We start from the raw sequence: 24,260 nt of genomic DNA on the forward strand, positions 1-24,260 counted from the left end.
TTTCTTCTTTTTTTGAGACTTCTATTGTTGCCGGATGCCGGAGCACGACGCATCAATCTCAACAGAGCAGATGGAGCGGGACAGGAAGTCAGGTTTCACCCAAAACAAAATGAAAACATCCGGTTAATTTTCAGAATAAAACACTCTGTGTTATCACCAGATCGTATTTCACTTAACTACAACAACAAACCAAAGTCATGATGAGCGGAGCCAGGCCTGGATGTCAACAGGTCAGAGGTTTTCAGAGGACCAGAAAGACAACATGGATGAGGAGAGGAGGAGGAGAATCCTTGATTCAGTGATTACCACGGGAAAAACCTCGGTCACATGACTCCAGCTGTTCGGAGGTCCTGCTCCGTGCTGCGTTCTGAAAACGCAGTCGGTGGGTGTTGACAGACAAGAGCATGAAGCCGGACCGCAGTGGATCAGAGACGGACCAGGCGCAGGTCTGGTGGAAGTCCCAGATGCATACATACTGCAACCAATGCAGTTGCCTGGTCTCCAGTATTCTGGTTTTGGTCGGGTATTCAGCCAAAGGGTCTGCCTTTTCTGTTTGTGCATGTAAACACCACATCTCAATTCTAATTCCTTAATCCAGTTTTGAGTAGCCCGGTTTGATACCTGAACAAACTCTAAAGAACATGTCCATGCCATACTCTACCCTATTAAGATGTTAACGCTGAAGTGAAGCTGTGTTCCTCCTGGTTCTGTAAATATGACTGAGTGTGTATGTGGACTGTTTCTGCTGAGAGCTGTTGCATGGCTCACAGTAAAGTCCTGCAGAGCTGCAGCAGAGATGACTGTGACTGATTGATGCTGCTCACATGGCAGGTGCAGCTCCTTTAACCTGCTAACATGAACATGAAGGATTCACAGGACCACATCAGGAGCATATGAAACCAGTCTGGATGAGTCTGAGTGTGATCTGTTCACACTGTCCTGTTAAAACAGACCTGAGTGTCATGAGAGGAAAATCCAAACACTGAGTATCTTGGTGTTCAGTTTGAGTGGAACCTTTCACTCCACCTCAGACACTCCAAACTGTGCTCAAAGGCAGAACCAAAATGTACTGCTGATGTATGTGGTGTGGTAACAAAACCTAAATCATTACCAGACATTAGCCCTGTCCCTGGATCCTGAGTCCAGGCACTAAGAGGAACATTATGATCCGATTTATTCTCCATTACCCTCCACCTTCTTTTAAAGGTGAAGAGCATGAAGCCAGGGCACAGATCAGAGAGCTGTTAGTTAACATGACGGACCTGAGGAATCAGCATCAACACAGCAGGATGATTAAAGGCTTCTCTCACACTGAACTTAACTTATTCTCCTGAAAGTGATTCACCTTCATAGATTTTCTCTGCAGCTCTCACAGTCCTTCAGTTTTTACAACCTGTGTGTAAAAACAGAGTGAATTATTTTAATGTGGTGAATGTAGATATTAAATATTATAAATATAAATACTCTTTTGTTAATACCTGCAGAGTAAGGTCTCACCTATGATACCCTTCATTTAGAATCATCATGTCCTCAGTGCTCATCACAGTATTCGTATCATAGAGTTATAAGGAACACATTCAGGAGTGTTTCAGGAGATAGACGGTGACAGTGACTCTGAGACGTCAGAGAGGAGAGCAGATGTTGAAACAGACGGTCAGAAGTCACACTGATACAGCCTTCAGTCTGTTATATACAGATATGTTTATGTAAAGAAACACTGCATTATAAATGATATCTATATCTGAGAACAACATCACTGTATATATATTGACATCACACAGAGTGACATCCTTTTGCTACTACACACTGTACCTCTAAATACTACACACTGTAGCTTTGAATACTACACACTGTATCTTTAAATACTACACACTGCACCTTTAAATACTACACACTGAACCTTTAGATACTACACACTGTAGCTTTGAATACTACACACTGTAGCTTTGAATACTACCACACTGTATCTTTAAATACTACACACTGTAGCTTTGAATACTACACACTGTATCTTTAAATACTACACACTGCAACTTAAATACTACACACTGCACCTTTAAATACTACACACTGCAACTTTAAATACTACACACTGCAACTTAATACTACACACTGCACCTTTAAATGATACACACTGTATCTTTAAATACAACACACTGCACCTTTAAATACTACTACACATTGCACCTTTAAATACTACTACACACTGGACCTTTAAATACTACACACTGCAACTTTAAATACTACTACACACTGGACCTTTAAATACTACACACTGCAACTTTAAATACTACACACTGCACCTTTAAATGCTACACACTGCACCTTTAAATACTACACACTGCAACTTTAAATACTACACACTGTACCTTTAAATACTACACAATGCACCTTTAAATACTGTACATTTAAATAATACACACTGCACCTTTAATACTACACACTGTAGCTTTAAATACTACACACTGCACCTTTAAATACTACACACTGCACCTTTAAATACTGTACATTTAAATACTACACACACTGCACCTTTAAATACCTACACACTGCAACTTTAAATACTACACACTGTACCTTTAAATACTACACACTGCACCTTTAAATACTGTACATTTAAAAAATACACACTGCACCTTTCAATACTACACACTGTAGCTTTAAATAATACACACTGCACCTTTAAATACTACACACTGTAGCTTTAAATACAACACACTGCACCTTTAAATACTACACACTGCACCTTTAAATACTACACACTGTAGCTTTAAATACTACACACTGCACCTCTAGATACTACACACTGTACCTTTAAATACTACACACTGTAGCTTTGAATACTACACACTGTACCTTTAATACTACACACCTGTATCTTTAAATACTACACACTGCACCTTTAAATACTACACACTGCAACTTTAATACTACACACTGCACCTTTAAATGATACCACACTGTATCTTAAATACAACACACTGCACCCTTAAATACTACACACTGCACCTTTAAATACTACTACACACTGCCACCTTTAAATACTACACACAGCACCTTTAAATACTATACACTGCACCTTTAAATACTACACACTGCAACTTTAAATTACTACACACTGCACCTTTAAAAACTACACACTGAAACTTAAATACTACACACTGGACCTTTAAATACTACACACTGCACCTTTAAATACTACACACTGCAACTTTAAATACTACACACTGTACCTTTTAAATACTACACACTGCACCTTTAAATACTGTACATTCAATACTACACACTGCACCTTTAAATACTACACCACTGTACCTTTAAATACTACACCACTGCCCTTTAAATACTGTACATTTAAATAATACACACTGCACCTTTACACTACTACACACTGCACCTTTAAATACTACACACTGTAGCTTTAAATACTACACACTGCACCTTTAATACTACACACTGTAGCTTTAAATACTTACACACTGCACCTCTAGGTACTACACACTGTATCTTTAAATGCTACACACTGTATCTTTAACACTACAAACTGTACCTTTAAATACTACACACTGCCTCTATAAACACTACACACTGTATCTTTAAATGCTACACACTGTATCTTTAAAACACTACACACTGTACCTTTAAATATTACACACTGGCCTCTATAAACACTACACATGAAGTGGACTAATTTAAATGTTGTGTCTGACATTCAGCTCACACTGTAACATCATGACCCGCTAAGTATTAAGGGTTACATTATAGATTGTTGTGAGTATTAATAAAACAAAATGTAATACATCTAAAAATACTTTTATTTAGAGCCTGTATTTTTAACAGATTACATTCTGGCCCACAATCAGAAATATTACAAGACAAATGGGTTACTGTTTTGTCCCATGAATTCTACAAATATCTGTTTTACTGAGGATTAAGGTCATAAACAGACACACAGAAAGACACACACAAACAGACAGAAAGACAACCCACACACACACACACACACACACACAGAGAGAGAGAGGAGAGAGGAGAGAGAGAGAGAGAGAGAGAGAGAGAGAGAGAGAGAGAGAGAGAGAGAGAGAGAGAGAGAGAGAGAGAGAGAGAGAGAGAGAGAGAGAGAGAGAGAGCATGCGTGCAGCCTGATAGATCAGAGATCTCAGATTCAGTGTCATTTATCAGACATCAGGTCTAATCAGCAGATCTCTCTGCAGGACGCTCAGAGGATGAACCTGCAGAGAGAAACCAGTCTGTGTATTACCCACAATCCAACACTGCACCGCCTGTCCTCACCTCACAAACATACAGATATTAATTCAAAGCTGGTTTTTCAGTGTTCAGTCTGAATCCTGAAAACCTGAGTCTAGGACCTCATTCTCCACAGTCCACATCTTCACCCATAGTGGTCCAGTGGAAAGCAAGCGGCAACCTCCGGTCTAAAAATATGAGTCCAATGCGGAAGTGAGACACCTGATATTTTTCTATTGTTACCAGAATAAACTGAGCCATCCATTGGACTTTTTTCACCTCATCGTTAAGGATCACATGAAAGAGTTCACATGCGCTCCATGTGCTAACGCTAACCAATTGTTTCAGACATAAGCAGCTAAACTTCTGTCAAATGTAACCTCTGTATGTCTGGTGCATACTGCAGTTTTTGACAATAAAGAAGACTTTGAACTTTTTGGAACTTTGAAATGGCACACAGCTACTCAGCCCAGAGCACACGAACAAGCTAACAGTACGGAGTACAGGTGTTCAACCTGTTAAAGGTGAAAAACGTTCAGTGATGTGGTCCATGCTCCCGGGTGCTGACTGTAGTTCACTCAAAAGCCAATGATGTCATTGAAAAGTGCTTTTAGAAAGTATCCTGACAGGAACTTTATTTACCCTAAATGTTCAATGACCTCTATATCAGTAAAATGAAAAGTCACAAACGAAATGTGAGCCAGGTTACATCTTCAACTGTCTCATTTAATCTGAGCAAAGGCCCAAAACCTGCAGTTCCTCCAGTGTCCACTAGAGTGTGTCTCCTGCAGTGAGTCAGTCCCCATAGAGCCCCATGTTCAAATGTTACAGCAGAAATAAACATGTTTACAGCCTGGTACAGAAACATTTTGGGTCTCTGTAGCTCATTTCTCTCTTCATGTGTACACAGCTTTAGAAAGGACTTGGTGTTAGGGTGTATGAATTCACCGTTCACTGAGTACAGCTGAATTTATAAACAACTCACCTGTTTACAGCAGGTTAAGGGTCAAAGGGAGGGAGGATTAGGGCGTTTTTCGACTGGAGGGAGGAACTTAACCCCTGAACTACATGCGTTTCGACCGGTGGACCCAGGGTCTAAATTTAGTTCAGGGGTAGGTGATCTCCCCCCTAAAAAGCCCCTGCTAGGGGGGTAGTACTTTTCAAAGAGCCAGGGACTTTCGGGGGGCAGGGCCTGCAATGCTGAATGTGTCTGATTGGTAGATTAACCTCAGTGTTTTTATTCCTCCCTCCGTCCACAATAACATCACACACATCTGTGATTCACTTGATTTCTCTTTCTTTCATTAGTTTTGATTTGTTCTATCTTTTTTGTATGTGTGTGTACTTTTCAAAAGAAGAAGCTGTGATTCTCTTGATTTAGCAGCTTGTAACAGTAGTCTTCTCTCAGCCCACCGTGAATGCGTCTCTCCCGGTGTTCCGGTTTTAAAAGTGACCCTGTAAACTGGAGACCTTCAGCTGAACGTGTCAGTGTTTGTGGAGTTTACACAGCTGTTGAAACACAGAGGGAGTTCCTGGGAATGCAAACTAGTTTAGTTTTTATTAAGATTTCAAAATATCCTCATCAGATATTTAATGATCGTCTAAAGACGTTTATGAGGGATGCATCCGGCTGAAAGTCTCCAGTTAACAGGGTCGCTGTTTAAACCAAAACACCGGTCGATCTCTGCCACGGCTTTTTGAGTTCAAAAGGATTTTAAAGCCGTGTTGAAACGTCTTTGCTACTCGCGCTTATCTCCTCTCACGTGTTGATTCAGTGAATCCATCTGTGATGAAATATAGCACCATCTAAAACAGCACCAGCTGAGTCTCTTCATGCTAACAGGCTAACTGTTGTGTTGCTCATAATGATACCTGCCTGTCCGTCTGCTTCTATGGTGTCATCTGTGATGAATGGCATTCCTCTTTGTTTTACTGCCCTCTACTGGTCTGCCACTACAGACAGGTTTAAAGAGACGATGCTCACACCTAACAGTCCATCCTGCTTCCTCTTTCAATGACACAACATGTCAATGATTGACTTTTTACCTTTACAAACCTGCCTACTCAGAAAACTAAGACATCAGGACCCACATCCTGTTACCCTAATGTATGAGGCTGCTTCTCTGTGGCTCTCTGTGAAAAAGGAATGATTCACACTGATAACACAAACCATGTACATGTGTGTTTCTACCTGTGTTGAAAAGAACCTGTCTACATGTTACGGTCTGCACACACAGGGTCAGTGAAGAACCTGCACAGAGAAGAAGACCAGCATCCAAACTACAGACCAGAACCAGGAGCTGAGAGGATCACAGATCATCCTGTCACTGAGAGGACCTCCTCACATCACACACTTATTAATACAGATCATATCAATATTGATCCATGCAGCGCGAGAGCAGTCTGTCTGAGACACACACACGCACACACACACACGCACACACACACACACCCACACACACACCGACATGTTCAACATGTTGATGACTCTAACATCTCTGCAAAGCTCTGCACCAACCTGCTGCTATCACACACACACACACACGTACACACACACAGAGAGTTCATCATACACTCATTTATAGATATATTTCATAGACATCAGTGTGTCTCTCTCACACAGAGCACACTCCTTCACTGTGAAATTATCCACGCGTGACTGTTGGACCACGGCTCCTCCTCTCATGTTCAAACAAGCTGATCTCACTTCATCACACACACACACAAACACACACAACCACACACACACAGCATCGTCTCAGAGCTGAAGTGCAGCAGATGCAGAATCTTCACGCAGACACCGAGAACCGCACTGCGCCCGCTATAAAACACACACATACACACACACACACACACACTGAGCAAGGCACGCACACAGCAGCGCCTGAACGCACACACTGTCATGCGGCTGAACTCCTCCTGTCACCCTGACAGCACCTCCCTGCACCTCCTCCTGTCTGCTCCTCCATCCTCTGCAGGATGCGGGCAGCGAGGAGGAGCTGTCAGCCTTACTGCGGTAAACTCCCCGCCTGCCGCCTGCCTGCCTGCCTGCCCACACACACTAACACATACTCACACACACGGACACGGACAGGGACAGGGAGCGGAGCAGAGCAGAACGCCGCAGTGCCCCGCAGCCCCCGCACACACAGTGCTGAGGAAGACTTACGGTCCGCAGGAACTGGATCTCGTCCTCTCCTTCTCCTCCGTCAGACATGTCGGCGGTCTCTCGGAGGCTCGCGCAGTGTCTGTGTGCAGAGAACGGGCGGTGTGTGTGTGTGTGTGAGTGTGTGTGAGTATGTGTGTGTCTCAGCAGCACAAACAGACGCGCAATGGACCTCCTCTCCCATTGGATGGCGCGTGCTCACCGAGGGAGGAGCTGTACAGGTGTCTATGTGTGTGTGTGTGTGTGTGTGTGTGTGTGTGTGTGTGTGTTTGTAAAACCACAGAACTTCTCTATTAATGTCTTCAACCATCCAGTTTGTCAAATGAGAAAATGTTTGTTATTATTTTATCATTATATCTAAAATGTTTTGAATTTCGAGGATAATACAAACATTGAAATACAATATATAATATATACATATTATCATTCGGAGCAAAAAGTCAAAATTCTGACTTTTTTCTAATAATAATAAAAATAAAAATCCCCCAAAAAATTTGAACTTAATTAAAAAATTTTTTTTCAGTGGCCCTAATACTCTGTGTTTAAGCTAGAATTGCTATATATATATTTCTTCAATTATTTTCATATTTTTAGCATTTCAATTTTTGTATAATCATTCAAATTCAAAACATTTGAAATATAATAATAAAACAGTAACATAAATATGTATACATTACATATAGTACATCTACAGCTAGAATTGCTATATATATATATATATATATATATATATATATATGTAGCAATTCTAGCTTAAACACGACTACTTGAAGCTGACTTTAGGTACAGATAGTAAATAAAGGTGTAAGGACTAACAACATGTCGTCCACACTGTAAAGCAGAACTCATTTAGGGCACATCTCACTGAACTCTCCAATGCACACACACACATACTGAGAAACATACACCGCCACACACACCAGTTCAGTTACAGTCTTTTTGAAGTGGGGTGGTATGAGTTTCATATCACTAGTAATTGTACTAGCTTGGGTCAGAATCTTTTAAAATGAACTAAATCCCCGTCTGCAGAAACTGTTGCCTAGCATGCCTTCCATTTCTCCCTGCAGGTTCTCATTACAAGCTGAGCAGCATCTGTTGTGGCCCCTACAATTACTAGTGATTTAAAACTCATACAACCCCACTTCAAAATGCTAAAATATCCCTTCAATCCAGTCACTTTATTGTTGATGTTTAAGAAGTGAAGATAAAACAGTACTTTCCATCAAATCAATGATGTAGTAAATGTTTTGAAAAACTTTGAGTTCTGGTCTCCTTACCAGAAAGAAACTGGATTATATTAAATAAATACAAGTTTGTGCATATTCAGGGGATTTGTCTCACGTATCAGTGGGTACAGAGTCAACACAATAGTTAAAAATGTTTTTTGTTTTTACAGTCATAAGCAAACAACGCCTGTTCTGCTAAATGTACTTTTAGATATTTAATATAAATATTATGGTAAAGAAAAATCCAGATGCAGAACTTATAACAATCAGATAGACTCCTTTCTCTTGCTTCATTTACAGATCTTTTTAAATCAATAAATCATCTATACATCAATATTTTGAGTCAACCTTTTTTTCATGTCTTTAGTTGTTGATCAGATAATAAACTGAGTCATGTGCAGTAAGAAGGTAGTATGTAGACCTGAGTGCAGACAGTGTTGTGTTTGGGTTCTGCTCATCCTGTAGGAATTCTAATTAACAGTCACCTGCTCACCATACATTACACTTCATACACGTGCATCATGACTGACTCCAACAGTGTGACAACTGAGAACAGACTACTACAGGATTCTTCAACAAATATTCTTACATTAAGAAGTTATAACATCAGTTTGTTTATACACATCAACAAAAACCCAACACTCCCACCATGTGGTGAGGAAAACATACTCTTTTAAATACTTCATTTTACTCCTTTATTCAGAAAGGGGAGGACAGAGGACAGAGGACAGAGGACAGAGGACAGAGGACAGAGGACAGAGGACAGAGGACAGAGGACAGAGGACAGAGGACAGAGGACAGAGGACAGAGGACAGAGGACAGAGGACAGGACTTTGAGAGAGAGAGAGAGAGGAGGGGGGGATGACATGTGGGATAGGGGCTGGAGTCTGGGATCAAACCCGGGACGTCTGCTATATGGGCGCACAACTTAAAAATGAGGCTAAATCCATGGCCAGAAGAACTGCTTTTAAAAGGTAGAAACCTCAAACAGAACCAGACTCAGGGAGCGGTCATCTGCCTCGTCCGGCTGGGGAGAGGTAAGGGAGAAAGAAGGGGGGAGGAAGTCAGAGGACGCTACAAAAGTTAGAACTGAAGAGGAAGTGAATGGAGAGCTCTAATAGGTGGAATGAAAGGATAGAGGGGATAGGAAGTAGAAAGCTGCAAAAGAGGAAGGAAAAAAGGGTGATGAAATATGAAGTTGCAAAAGACGGAAGGGAAGAAGAGGAAAGGAAATAGAAATCTGTAAAAAGAGGAAGGGAAGAAGAGGGGCTGGAGATAGAACGCTGCAAAAGGAGGAAGGAAAGAAGGTGGGAAGGAAGTATAAAACTGCAAAGGAGGAAGGAAAGAAGAGGACAGGAAATAGAAAGCTGCAAAAAGGAGGAAGGAAAGAAGGTGGGAAGGAAGTATAAAACTGCAAAGGAGGAAGGAAAGAAGAGGACAGGAAATAGAAAGCTGCAAAAAGACAAAGAGAAGAAGAGGATAAGAAGTAAAAAGCTGCAAAGGAGAAGGGGAAGAAGGTGGGAAGGAAATAGAAAGCTGCAAAAGGAGGAAGGGGAGAAGAGGAAAGGAAATAGAACACTGCAAAGGAGGAAGGAAAGAAGAGGAAAGGAAATATAATGTTGCACAAGGAGGAAGGAAAGAAGGTGGGAAGGAAATAGAAAGCTGCAAAGGAGGAAGGGGAGAAGAGGACAGCAAGTAAAAAGTTGTAAAGGAGGAAGGAAAGAAGAGGAAGGGAAACAGAAAGCTGCAAAAGGACGAAGGGAAGAAGAGGAGGGGAAACAGAAAGCTGCAAAAGGAGGAAGGAAAGAAGGTGGGAAGGAAGTATAAAACTGCAAAGGAGGAAGGAAAGAAGAGGACAGGAAATAGAAAGCTGCAAAAAGGAGGAAGGAAAGAAGGTGGGAAGGAAGTATAAAACTGCAAAGGAGGAAGGAAAGAAGAGGACAGGAAATAGAAAGTTGTAAAGGAGGAAGGAAAGAAGAGGAAGGGAAACAGAAAGCTGCAAAAGGACGAAGGGAAGAAGAGGGGCTGGAGATAGAACGCTGCAAAAGGAGGAAGGAAAGAAGGTGGGAAGGAAGTATAAAACTGCAAAGGAGGAAGGAAAGAAGAGGACAGGAAATAGAAAGCTGCAAAAAGGAGGAAGGAAAGAAGGTGGGAAGGAAGTATAAAACTGCAAAGGAGGAAGGAAAGAAGAGGACAGGAAATAGAAAGCTGCAAAAAGACGAAGAGAAGAAGAGGATAAGAAGTAAAAAGCTGCAAAGGAGAAGGGGAAGAAGGTGGGAAGGAAATAGAAAGCTGCAAAAGGAGGAAGGGGAGAAGAGGAAAGGAAATAGAACACTGCAAAGGAGGAAGGAAAGAAGAGGAAAGGAAATATAATGTTGCACAAGGAGGAAGGAAAGAAGGTGGGAAGGAAATAGAAAGCTGCAAAGGAGGAAGGGAAGAAGAGGACAGCAAGTAAAAAGTTGTAAAGGAGGAAGGAAAGAAGAGGAAGGGAAACAGAAAGCTGCAAAAGGACGAAGGGAAGAAGAGGAGGGGAAACAGAAAGCTGCAAAAGGAGGAAGGAAAGAAGAGGAGGGGAAACAGAAAGCTGCAAAAGGAGGAAGGAAAGAAGAGGAAATGAAACAGAAAGCTGCAAAAGGAGGAAGGAAAGAAGAGGAAAGGAAACAGAAAGCTGCAAAAAGGGGAAGGGAAAAAGAGGAAAGGAAACAGAAAGCTGCAAAAGGAGGAAGGGAAGAAGGGGGAGGAAATAGAAAACTGCGACAGGAGGAAGGGAAGAAGAGGACAGCAAGTAGAAAGTTGCAAAGGAGGAAGGAAAGAAGAGGAAAGGAAACAGAAAGCTGCAAAAAGACGAAGGGAAGAAGAGGAGGAGAAACAGAAAGCTGCAAAAGGAGGAAGGGAAGAAGAGGAAAGGAAATAGAACGCTGCAAAAGGAGGATGGGAAGAAGGGGGAGGAAATAGAGGGCTGCAAAAGGACGAAGGAAAGAAGGGGGGAGGAAATAGAAAGCAGACCGTGTCAGTTCAGATCCACCTGACCGGTCTATGCTGGTTGCAGGGGCTGGGTCCTGCAGAGTCTGTGGCTCTGGATGGGACACAGCTGATGTGTGTGTCTGCAGGGAGAGATGATCTCTGATATCTTTTATTTAAACGTGTTAACATCTAAACATTTTTAAAGTTCACTCTTTGTAGACGTGGAAAAAAGACAGAAAGAGTTGATCTTCTTTGAAACCCTTTTTAAGAATGTGAGTTTAAGTAACTCAACAACACACAACAGTCTCTGGAAACCTTTGAGATGTTACATCAGGCTGCTGAGAGGAGCCAGTCCACAGGTCGTTATATGTCATCATGTCTGAAGAGTTAAACTGGGCCCGTTCAGCAGAACCAAAAGTGGTTCAGATGAATCCAGAGGCAGAACTGGTCTCAGAAATCAGAGGGACTACTTTTTCCTCGCCGTATTAAAAGAAGAGCTGATGACCAGATTAGCAGATATTTTTATATATAAATATCATTTTTCATTTTCAACATCTGATATGTTGTGTCTGCTCTATTTCAGTTCCATTGAGACTTTAAGTGATTCACAAACCATCAAACTCTGTTTTTATCTCCATGTTAGAGTCAAGCTCTGGTGGATTCTGGGTAATATTTCTGGACTCTACAGACCATAAAGACATAAACACATGATGTACTAATAGGCTGCTGGGATAGTAAGCTAGTGTTAGCTTCCTGTTTAAATCTGTTAGTCCATCACAGACCTGATCATAGCTCCACTCAGTGCCAGTGACCAGCTGAGAACTCAAACAACAACAACAAACAGGAACAAACAACAACAACAAACAGGAACAAACAACAACAACAAACAGGAACAAAAAAACAAACAGGAACAAACAACAAACAACAAACAGGAACAAAAAAACAAACAGGAACAAACAACAAACAACAAACAGGAACATTCAAATGATTTATTTTTTACAAATATTCATCTTTCATTTTTTACAGTGTTTAAGAGCCAGCATCTTTTTACAGTGTAAGAAAATACAGTTAGATTCAGACAGAGCTGCAGCACGTCAGGGCCGTAAGACACTGGAGTGAAACATAAAACACTGACCTGAGATCAGATTAAACCTGGACCAGTGAGGACAGACTGTCCCAGAGAGAAACGCTTCGGATCACAGGAATACAACTTTATTAATACATTAAGTCCTTAATCTGAGATATCTCTTTTATCTGAGATATATCTCTTTTAACTGAGATACATCTCTTTTATCTGAGATATATCTTGTTTAACTGAGATATATCTCATTTAACTGAGATATATCTCTTTTAACTGAGATATATCTTTTATCTTAGATATCTTTAATCTGAGAGATCTCCTTCACAGGGTTAAAGAGAGCAGAGTGAGACACTTTCATTATGTAAACAGTCTTTATAACACTGACAGGGTTTAATACCTGCACTTTAAAGTGAACCATGCCGTTACATCCGGTCATGTGTGTTCTGAGGACAGGTGTGAAATGGTTTGTTTATCTAAGTGGTCAGAAACCAGTTACATGCCAGTCTGTGTGAGTGACAGCTCTGCAACAGAGAACACTGACTGCTTTACATAAAACATGTATCATTGATTTTATTCTGGGAGGATTGAAACACTTTGTTGTGTTGTATTAAGCTTTGTTGTATGACCTCATGTCTTCATGGGTCCATAAAGACCTGCTGGTATCTGTGATGACCTCATGTCTTCATGGGTCCATAAAGACCTGCTGGTATCAGTGATGACCTCAAGTCTTCATGGGTCCATAAAGACCTGCTGGTATCAGTGATGACCTCATGTCTTCATGGGTCCATAAAGACCTGCTGGTATCAGTGATGACCTCATGTCTTCATGGGTCCATAAAGACCTGCTGGTATCAGTGATGACCTCATGTCTTCATGGGTCCATAAAGACCTGCTGGTATTAGTGATGACCTCAGGTCTTCATGGGTCCATAAAGACCTGCTGGTATCAGTGATGACCTCATGTCTTCATGGGTCCATAAAGACCTGCTGGTATTAGTGATGACCTCAGGTCTTCATGGGTCCATAAAGACCTGCTGGTATCAGTGATGACCTCATGTCTTCATGGGTCCATAAAGACCTGCTGGTATCAGTGATGACCTCATGTCTTCATGGGTCCATAAAGACCTGCTGGTATCTGTGATGACCTCATGTCTTCATGGGTCCATAAAGACCTGCTGGTATCTGTGATGACCTCATGTCTTCATGGGTCCATAAAGACCTGCTGGTATCAGTGATGACCACATGTCTTCATGGGTCCATAAAGACCTGCTGGTATCTGTGATGACCTCATGTCTTCATGGGTCCATAAAGACCTGCTGGTATCTGTGATGACCTCATGTCTTCATGGGTCCATAAAGACCTGCTGGTATCTGTGATGACCTCATGTCTTCATGGGTCCATAAAGACCTGCTGGTATCAGTGATGACCTCATGTCTTCATGGGTCCATAAAGACCTGCTGGTATCTGTGATGACCTCATGTCTTCATGGGTCCATAAAGACCTGCTGGTATCTGTGATGACCTCAGGTCTTCATGGGTCCATAAAGACCTGCTGGTATCTGTGATGACCTCAGGTCTTCATGGGTCCATAAAGACCTGCTGGTATCTGTGATGACCTCAGGTCTGAACTGCTCAAACATGATTTCAGTCATGATCCTGGAACAGTTCTCAGACTGTCTTTGTAAATGAGCGTCTGCAGCATGTGATCACGTCACAGTGCTGAACCTGAGTGAAAGGGTCTTTGAAACCAAAAGGATTTAAAACTCTTCACTGAGGCGTGTTTGTAGCTCCCTCAGCCTTCGTCCACCGAATCATAAAACCATAAAAACTAAAAACCGTAGACTCCAGAACGTACAGACGTGAGACTGATGCAGGAACACTTTGTTGGAGCCGGTTATTTCACTGATTAAAAAGTGAGCTGCTTGGACTCTGCTGCAGGTGTGTCTTTCCCTCCGATTCTGTTTCAAGTAAGCCCCGCCCACAGCACCCTCTGATTGGCTGGTGTCAGACGGCTGTGTAACTGCTGTAAGTGTAACTGGTTACCTGTTATCTCCTGCACATGATGATGAAAGTTACAGTTCTCTCAAATATTTGTTGAAGGCTTTCAGACAAAGTTTTGTTCCACATAAATATTTTAAATTTAGACAGAAGGTTCATCATTTTAATTTGAAATGTTTTAAATAAATCAAAGTTATCTCTCTGATGAACCGATAATAATCTGTATGAGCCTGACCCACAGCAGCTGACCCCTGACCCTGTGATCAGTCCCAGCAGGAGAGAGGTAATCATGTTTCTGTGTGACCTGATGTGAAATAAGACTTTATGTTTCTGTGTGACGGATTATAATCCTCAGATTGTTTCATGAACTGACTCGACCTCTGCACCACAAACAGGAATGTGTTTAAGAAGCACTTTATCATAGCACACCGGGAATCTGTGTGTGTGTGTGTGTGTGTGTGTGTGTGTGTGTATGTGTGTGTGTGTGTGTGTGTGTGTGTGTGTGTGTGTGTGTGTGTGTGTGTGTGTGTGTGTGTGTGAGAAATGTTATGAGTGAAGTGAATGAAGACCTTTAGAGCATCATAGAGCATCTGTGATCACTGCAGGCAATGACCGACTTAAATCTGGTCTTGTGGACCTGGTTCTGGTCCACCTGCTGAGGTCTCACTCCTCCGGGTCGTAGCCGAGCACAGGAGCCAGCCACCTCTCCACCTCCTCCACCCTAAGATGTTTCCTCCTGGAGTAATCCTCCACCTGAGCAGGAGAGACAGAGCACAGGGTCAGCACCAGGTCCAAGTCTGAAACAGGTCCCGATCATCATCCCAATCCAGACCTAAGCTCTGACACAGGACTTCCACCAGTTACTGTCCGGCTCCGTGCTCTCTCGTCCGTCAACACCCACCAGTTGGGTTTTCAGAACGCAGCACGGAGCAGCACCTCCAGACAGCTGGAGTCATGTGGCCGAGGTTTTCCTGCAGTAATCACTGAATCAAGGATTCTCCTCCTCCTCTCCTCATCCATGTTGTCTTTCTGGTCCTCTGAAAACCTCTGACCTGTTGACTCCAGGCCTGGCTCCGCTCATCATGACTTTGGTTTGTTGTTGTAGTGAAGTGAAATACGATCTGGTGATAACACAGAGTGTTTTATTCTGAAAATTAACCGGATGTTTTCATTTTGTTTTGGTGAAACCTGACTTCCTGTCCAGCTCCATCTGCTCTGTTGAGATTGATGCGTCCTGCTCCGGCATCCGGCACAAATAGAAGTCTTGTGTCTCTTGTGAACGCAAAACGGAGCGGATCCAGAGGAAGTTAACACATTAACTAGAATAGAAACCTATCAGATCCAGTGCTGTGACGGATCAGAGACGGACCGGACACGGATCAGGTGGAATTTGGCCCAAAGTCTGACCCTGCAGACCATCCCCAGTGATTAAAACCAGAATAACACACTGACTGAAAACAAATGTGCGTGGATCTCCGTCCTCACACGCAGTAACAGAGTCTGACTGAGTGTTAGCTCGGGTCGAGGGCAACAGGTGGCTGTGGTGAACTCACCGTATGAAATGTGACATACAGTCAAGAGCATAGTCTAAACAAGTCCTGTCACCTGGTACTGATGCTTCTGATACAGCAAACTCCAGACACCACAAAAACAGTGACACCATGCAATATATAATAAACACGTTACTTCAATGACAGACCCAGCTCTTTAGGAAGCACTATGCACTTAGCTAGACTGTTCTCCACTGTTGTCCCCAGTGGCAGATCATGTCTTCCAGCTACAGTTGACTCGCACTGTCCTGCTCTACTCTGGGAATCTGTGTTCAGGTCTTGAGTGACCCAGCACTTGGTACTTTGGTCATTATTGTGGTGATGACAAGTTCATTGTTGGTGAAGATAATGGAAGGTCTTAGATGGTTTGGTTGCTTCATTGTAGATGGTCCTTATTTTACTATATACAAATAAAATAAAATAAAATAAAAATAATAATAATAATAATAAAATAATAATAATAATCCTTACTTACTTTTGTGCATTGCCTTTATACTGCTTGGCAGTACCTGCACCCAAATGGACTTGAAGCACTTTGTTCCTCTTACTGATCTTGTTTCCTCTTGTCTAGATCTTTGCTTGTGTTGTTCTTGTTCTCGTATGTACGTCTCTTTGGATTAAAGCGTCTGCTAAATGACATTGTAACACTGTAGCATTGTAACATTGTAACCATTTTGCTGCTGCAGCCCATGAAGCTCCATCTCTTTTAAAACACTGCTGGGCATCCTGAGAACTCCTCCAGCACACAATTAAAGACACACGTTCATGGCCTCATTCTCATCCTCTGCATCAGTCCGAGTTTGAGGAAGCTAGGACCCAAACTAAAGCTGTCACCGTGTGGATTTGTGTGAGGATTTGGGGATTCAAGTAAATCTTACTGTATTTGCAGATCTGTTTACATATTTGTGGATATTTGTCCGCATCATTTTACACAACTACAAATAGTTTGCAACAATAACAGCTCCATAGGTTATAGATCCAACCCGACTTGTGACAGACGCTGGCCTTTTAAACATCATCATTCTCCTGTACTTCATGTTGGTTGGAGCAAAGAAAGTCATCTATAAACGACGAGAGAAAACCATACTGATGTTTGCTTTCAAAATAAAAGCTGATGACATACCCAGAGTGGGATGTCTTAACTGATCATCACGTCCAGATATCAGACATAAATGCTGTGAACGGTCATAAAACTGATTCTAAAGGATCATATAATATTAATATTTCAAACGCAGTTCATAGTCAAAGATTCAAAATATAAAAATATTCAGTGTCTGTTTACACACTTCATCTAACACCCACAATGCTTCAACCTGCCTGTGCTCACCTGTTCATCTGTACACCTGAGGACGATGTCAGGCATGTAATATTTAGACCTGCTACATTTCAGCCTAAGATGTTGATGTTGAGCCGGCACCACAGTCATCATGTATGGTGTATTATATGTCATATGATGTATATGTTTCAAACATTTGTTTTAATACATGACACGTCTCAGGTTACCTGCTCCTTGGTGATCTTTCCCACAGCAAAATAAGAAGACTGAGGATGAGAGAAGTAGAGTCCTGATACTGACGCAGCAGGAGACATGGCCAAGGACTCTGTCAGACTGATACCTAACACACAAACACACACAAACACACGCAGACACACACAAACACACGCAGACACACACAAACACACGCAGACACACACAAACACACAAAAACACACGCAGACACACACAGACACACGCAGACACACACAGACACACACAAACACACGCAGACACACACAAACACACGCAGACACACACAAACACACGCAGACACACACAAACACACGCAGACACACACAAACACACGCAGACACACGCAGACACACGCAGACACACGCAGACACACACAAACACACGCAGACACACACAAACACACGCACACGCAGACACACGCAGACACACGCAGACACACGCAGACACACACAGACACACACAAACACACGCAGGCACACACAAACACACACAAACACACGCAGACACACACAGACACACACAAACACACGCAGACACACACAGACACACACAGACAGAGACACAGTCAGTATATGTGAACACAGCCATGAAATCAAAGACCTTAAATAATGAAAGTAGGGATGTGCAGACAGAGTGTTGTCTCTGCTCAGACTGTGTTGCTGACTTTAAACACTGAAATAAGATCTGACATTCAAACAGTTTCACATTTCAAAGAACAACACAACAGTTTCAGCAGTGGCATGTCAGTGATCCTCTCACCAGTCCTCTCGTTGATCTGAGCCAGGCTCCACATGGTGGTCTTTTCTGTGTGGTCAGGCTGACTCGGGTATCCAGCTGCAGGTCTGATGCCCTGATAGCGGATTCTGTGCAGGTCTGACGTCTGCAGCTCCTCCTCACTGCTGTACCCCCACAGATCCCGTCGAACACGACAGTGCAGCTCCTCTGCGAACGCCTGCAGGACGGGAACAGAATCACAACATCAGTCAATGATCCACACGGATCCATTCTGGTCTGTACTGGTCCAAACATGTCCACAGTGTACCTCAGCCAGCCGGTCAGCCAGAGCTTTGACCATGATGCTGCTGTAGTCGTCTCCCTGGTTCTGAAACTTTTGACTCAGCTCCTCAGCTCCAAACACCCCCACAGCAAACAGACCCAAGTAGTCCTCCACCCTGCTGTCTGCAGGGGCCACAAAGTCTGAGACACACAGGTATGGACCCGAACCGTCTGCCTTCTCCACCTGAAGAACACACAAACACAAATAACACACATTTTAATGAAGAGGCTCCAAAGTTACATGTCTAAAAATGAAGCCAGAACAGGACTGCAGTTCCCTGAGTGTCCACTAGAGTCTGTGTCCCGCAGTGAGCCCCATATTAAACGGTCCATGTTTACAGCCTGGTACAAACACAGTCTGGATCTCTGCACCTCATATATGTTGCGTGTTCGTACGCTCCTGTGAACGTCTGTGTTTTAGCCTCACCTGTTGCCGCAATCCATGGAAGGTGGCGATGGGCTTGGTGTCTCTGTGCACTGTTACATCGTCTCTGTACACATTGATGTCATCACCTTCACTCTGAGCACGCCAGAAGCCCACTAGGCCCCGCCCCCTCAGACTGCTGCTGTCAATCATCTGATGAAGCATTCGCTGGGCCTCCTCGAAGACTCGCCGCGCCTCCTGGCCTGCAGAACAGAGCTGTTACTGAGCCGAGTGTGACATTAACAGAGACCTGACAGCTCTACAGACACCGAACAGACACAGGAGGTCTGCTGTGGCCACCATATTAAACCTACATCACCATCACCATCACTGTAATGACATCAAACATCCTGTGGGGGGCGACCGTCCGGCTCTGAAACTGCTCTAGGAGGTGTAGAGCCGGAGCTCTCAACATGTTATTGACCTTCTTAGGGAACAATAAACATCACCACATGCGATAAACCTGTTCTACAGTGAGGCTCAGTTCATACCCCAGTTCATCCGGAGGCTTCTCCTGATATGACTTTCAAAGTTGTTGAAAGTAAACTTTGTAACTTTATTTAAACTGGAGCCTGACACTTCCTCTAAAGACAAGCTGGTTTATATCCTTAAAAATAAAAAGTATAACTGAAGCAGGAAAGCAGCATCCTCAGTGGGTCAGGATGGACGTCTTCAGTGTGACGGGCAGAGTGAGATGTCGTACCAACTGTCTTGTCGTTGAAGATCTTTGGGTATCCTCTGTTGGGGTATTTGCCTCTGAGCTGCCACACGTCAAAGAACGGCTTCCAGTCGATGAAGTCCAGCAGACGATTCAGATCATAGTCTTCAAACACAAGAGGACCCAGGACCTGAGGACGCACTGAGACACACACACACACACACACAGTGAGAACTACACACAGTCTGACCTCTGTATTGAAGCAATCAATTGGATCCGTTTCTACTCACCTGGTCTGCTCTGAGACGTCCAGTCGATGTGTAAACGTTTGTCTCTGGCCTGAGACAGAGACAGGAACCTACGATCCTGCAAAACACACACACACACACACACACACACACACACACACACACACACACACACACACACACACACACACACACACACACACACACACACACACACACACACACACAGACAGAAGGTTCCTTAAATATTTTCAGCGCTGTAATGAATGTTTGAATAGTCTGGGTAAACGTCTGGACAGCTCCCCAGATATGAATGCTGACTGTCTACAGTACAGCTCATAAGCCCCGCCTCCTCCATGCTAACAGATGAGACATGGGTCAAAGTGTAAACTCAAACACAGGTCTAATAAATGTTTGTCAAACATGGTTTCTGTCACTACAGTTAGTTCTTCTGAGTTATATCTCAGTGTTCATGTTTCTGACTACTTTACTTTGAACTAGTTATTGATGATATAAGGTCTATATCTATCTCTAAGGTGCCCTAATGATCTTAAAAGCTATGTTGTCAGGGGCAATTGTCCCTGGTAGAGTCTCCCAAGGTCCTAGGTGAGGGCACAGACAAAGTGCGGCCCCCAGACACCTGATGAAGAACAACAATCAGAACGAGTGCACCCTGTCCAGAGGGCCGCCGGAGCCCCACCTTGGAGCCGTTGGGACCCGCAGGGGAGTGTTAGGTGGCCGGGCCTTCACCCATGGGGCCCGGTCGGCCCCAGCCCGAATGGGTGACATGGGTTCATCCTCCCGTGGGCTCACCACCCGCAGGAGTCACAGGGGTCCGGTGCAGTGGGGATTGGGCAGGAGCCAAAGGCGGGGGCCTTGGCGATCCCCGGTTAAGGAAACTGGCTTTAGCGCATGGAACGTCACCTCTCTGCTGGGGAAGGAGCCGGAGTTGGTGTGGGAGGTTCAGAGACACCGGCTAGATGTAGTCAGGCTCACCTCTATGCACGGCTTGGGTTCTTGAACCAACCTTCTTGAGAGGGGTTGGACTCTCTTCTTTGCTGGAGTTGCGCCAGGTGGGAGGCAGTTCAGAGTACCCACCCTTTTTGGAGTCTTTGGGACGGGTGCTGGAAGGCGCCCAGACTGGGGGACTCCATTGTCCTACTGGGGGACTTCAATGCTCACGTGGGCAATGACAGCATAACCTGGAGGGGCATGATTGGGAGGAAAGGCCTGCCTGATCTGAACTCGAGCAGTGTTCAGTTACTGGACTTCTGTGTGAGTCACAGTTTGTCCATAATGAACACCATGTTCGAACATAAGGGTGTTCACAAGTGCACGTGGCACCAGGACACCCTGGGTCACAGATCCCTGATCGACTTTGTAGTCACATCGGCTGATCTGCGGCCGTATGTTCTGGACACTCGGGTGAAGAGAGGAGCAGAGCTGACAACTGATCTGGTGGTGAGTTGGATCAGGTGACAGGGGGGATGCCGGACAGGCGCTAAACCCAACCCTCACCTATGGTCACGAGCTGTGGGTAGTGACCCAAAGAACAAGATTGTGAATACTATCGGCCGAAGTGAGCTTTCTCCGCAGGGTGTCTGGGCTCAGCCTTAGAGAGAGGGTCAGGAGCTCAGACATCCGGGAGAGGCTCAAAGTAGAGCCGCTGCTCCTCCAGATCTGGAGGAGCCAGATGAGGTGGTTCGAAACAGGATGCCTCCCCAGGGAGACATCCGGGAGGCATCCTGTTTCAGGCATGTCCATCTGAGAGGAGGACACGCTGGCGAGATTATATCTCTCAGCTGGCCTGGGAGCGCCTCAGTATCCTCCCAGAGGAGCTGGTGGAAGTGGCCAGGGAGAGGAGTGTCTGGGCTTCCCTGCTGAGACTGCTGCCCTGTGACCTGGACCCGGTTAAGTGGAGGAAGATGGATGGATGGATGGATGATATAAAAAGGGGGGTATGACATCATGATTGACAGCTGTGTTGACCAATGAGGCTCCTGCAGCGCTGTGTGCTCCAGATTATCAGAGTAGAGGAGGAACGGAGCGAGGAAACGTAACAAACACTAACACAAGAGTCATTGAACGCACCATAACTGTGAAAGTCTGCTTCAAACCCACACAAGAACCTGTGACGATGTGGACTGGACCCACCTGAGGACTAGAACCACATGAGGACTAGAACCACACTAGGGAGCCACGTAACACGTAAGCGATCTGTATCACGCTGCTGCTTCTGGTCACACGCTCCCTCTCCATCTTAAACCGTCCCAAGAGCAAGGTTTGACCATAGTCTAATCTATCATGCAAACTGATTTAACCTCAATGCATCGTGTGTGTTTGTGTGTGTGTGTGCAGGCTGCTCACTCTCACAGCAGTGTAAGATGTGATGAAGGTTAAACACTCTGACCTCACACACTGTGCACTCTCTCTCCCTCTCTCTCCCTCTCTCCCTCCCTCCCTCCCTCTCCGGGTCGGTGTGACCTCTCCTCCTCACCTTCAGGGAGTCGTAGTGCTCCTGTCTGATCTCCTCGTACTCCTCCTTCAGCTCCTCAAAGTACTCCTCCCTCATCACCTCGTCCAGCAGCTGAGAGCACTGACACGCACATATGGAAAAGACAGACACAGGGTAAATTTGAGTGTTCTTGTTGAGATACAGGTATTTACCTTAGATTGATATGATCTACATGAAACCTGGTGCTGAATACACCTCTGTTCAAACACAGTGATCATGTCCTGCTGCTTCTCTAGTCAGTACAGGTTTGTCACACGTCAGTCACATCAGGTGTTTGTCTCACCACCACCACGCTCCTGGAGGCGTCCAGAACATGAATCACAGGAGACAGGTATCGAGGAGCAATCTTCACCGCTGTGTGTGTCCTGACAACACAAAACACACACACACACACACACACACACACACACACACACACGCACGCACGCACGCACACGCACACACACACACAGCATTAGCTTCATACAGAGGACAGAGTTATGAAAAGCTTGGATGTCTGTGAGTGTTTGCTCTTGTTCTCTTTGGCGCCCTCTGTGGCTGCAGGCGTGTCACTGCACCCTGACAGATGATTGTTAATATGATTCATCTATTCCAGAAGTCCACTGAACTGACCTGACAGAGGGTCACTGAACACACACACACACACACACACACACACACACACACACACACACACACACACACACACACACACACACACACACACACACTGATGATGTGTGTGTGTCAGAATCTGTAAGATTTGTCTTCTAAATCATGCTTACTGAATGATCTTCCTGATCCAGAGGAGGTGTGTGTTGGAGTGTGTCTGCAGGGAGTCAGTCCCTGTCTGTGTTTGATCATCTTCTCATGGTGGATGTTTTAGTGTGTCTGCCTTTGTGCAGTGCAGTGAAGCTTCCTGTCACCTGTCTGCAGGTCAGGACCCACAGGAAACACAGGGGGAGCGCTCCCTTCACAGGCAAACCAGCATCCTGCAATGCCTGTGAAAGGATGCCAGGCTCCCGCAGTGCACCATGGGAAATGTATTGTAGGTGCCATTGTAAATCACCACGAGAAAGTGTAACATGGAGAGGACAGGAGTGAGTTCAGGCAGCTGATCATCACCATCATGATAATCTGAGGAGGACCTCACATGGTGTATGAGGAGGACCCTTCACATTTACTGCTGTGACACTCACTGTGTTATATCATACAAATAAAACATCATACAGAGTTCAGAGCTGCTGCAGCCTGACAGAGAGAGGGGCATTAACCTGGATTCAGGCAGACTGTGTGTTTATTTATCTATGTATCCTTTATTTGACAAAGAAAGGCTCCATTAGCACAGAACCTCCTCTCTGCCCAGGAGGCCTGCTGAAGACGGGATCAAATAAAGAGCCAGACATTTCAGTGGATAAGGGCCGGACGGTAAAGGAGCTGAGGCAGACAGAGCTGTTGACAGGAACACTGACAGTGAGTGAATGTGACTCTGATTATCTGATGTAATGTCTCTATTAACACAAAGACCCTAGCTGTCAGAACCAGGAGCACAAACAGAATAAGACAATCATCAGGACAGCAGCACACTAACATGTTTTTCATATCAGTGTGTACTGTAGTTAATTCTTAACATTCTATTC

The 24,260-nt window shown here is 44.2% G+C and overlaps 2 protein-coding genes across 8 annotated transcripts in view; both read right to left on the bottom strand.

Moving 5' to 3' along the window:
• The window catches only part of LOC117830458 (ryanodine receptor 2-like), a 39,474-nt gene extending 32,009 nt beyond the window's left edge, over positions 1-7,465 (bottom strand). The window contains exons 1-2 of the mRNA XM_034708592.1: positions 7,418-7,465; positions 7,175-7,296 (exon numbers count right to left, since the gene is read on the bottom strand). Of these exons, the coding sequence (XP_034564483.1) occupies positions 7,175-7,296; positions 7,418-7,465 (170 nt within the window). The remainder of the gene's footprint in view (positions 1-7,174; positions 7,297-7,417) is intronic.
• A 5,114-nt stretch (positions 7,466-12,579) lies between these two features.
• mtr (5-methyltetrahydrofolate-homocysteine methyltransferase) overlaps positions 12,580-24,260 on the bottom strand; it is a 35,295-nt gene continuing 23,614 nt past the window's right edge. For 3 of the 7 annotated variants that reach the window (XM_034708126.1, XM_034708129.1, XM_034708128.1), the window contains 9 exons: positions 22,925-23,006; positions 22,624-22,722; positions 20,169-20,244; positions 19,924-20,079; positions 19,224-19,423; positions 18,783-18,980; positions 18,500-18,692; positions 17,734-17,846; positions 12,580-15,433 (listed from right to left, as the gene is read on the bottom strand). In XM_034708126.1, coding sequence (XP_034564017.1) covers positions 15,344-15,433; positions 17,734-17,846; positions 18,500-18,692; positions 18,783-18,980; positions 19,224-19,423; positions 19,924-20,079; positions 20,169-20,244; positions 22,624-22,722; positions 22,925-23,006 — 1,207 coding nt within the window. In that variant the 3' untranslated portion in view covers positions 12,580-15,343. The remainder of the gene's footprint in view (positions 15,434-17,733; positions 17,847-18,499; positions 18,693-18,782; positions 18,981-19,223; positions 19,424-19,923; positions 20,080-20,168; positions 20,245-22,623; positions 22,723-22,924; positions 23,007-24,260) is intronic. The other 4 variants (XR_004634735.1, XR_004634738.1, XR_004634737.1 and 1 more) reach the window with 4 other exon arrangements.

This window comes from Notolabrus celidotus, chromosome 18 (assembly GCF_009762535.1).
Source record: "Notolabrus celidotus isolate fNotCel1 chromosome 18, fNotCel1.pri, whole genome shotgun sequence".
Taxonomy (NCBI): domain Eukaryota; kingdom Metazoa; phylum Chordata; class Actinopteri; order Labriformes; family Labridae; genus Notolabrus; species Notolabrus celidotus.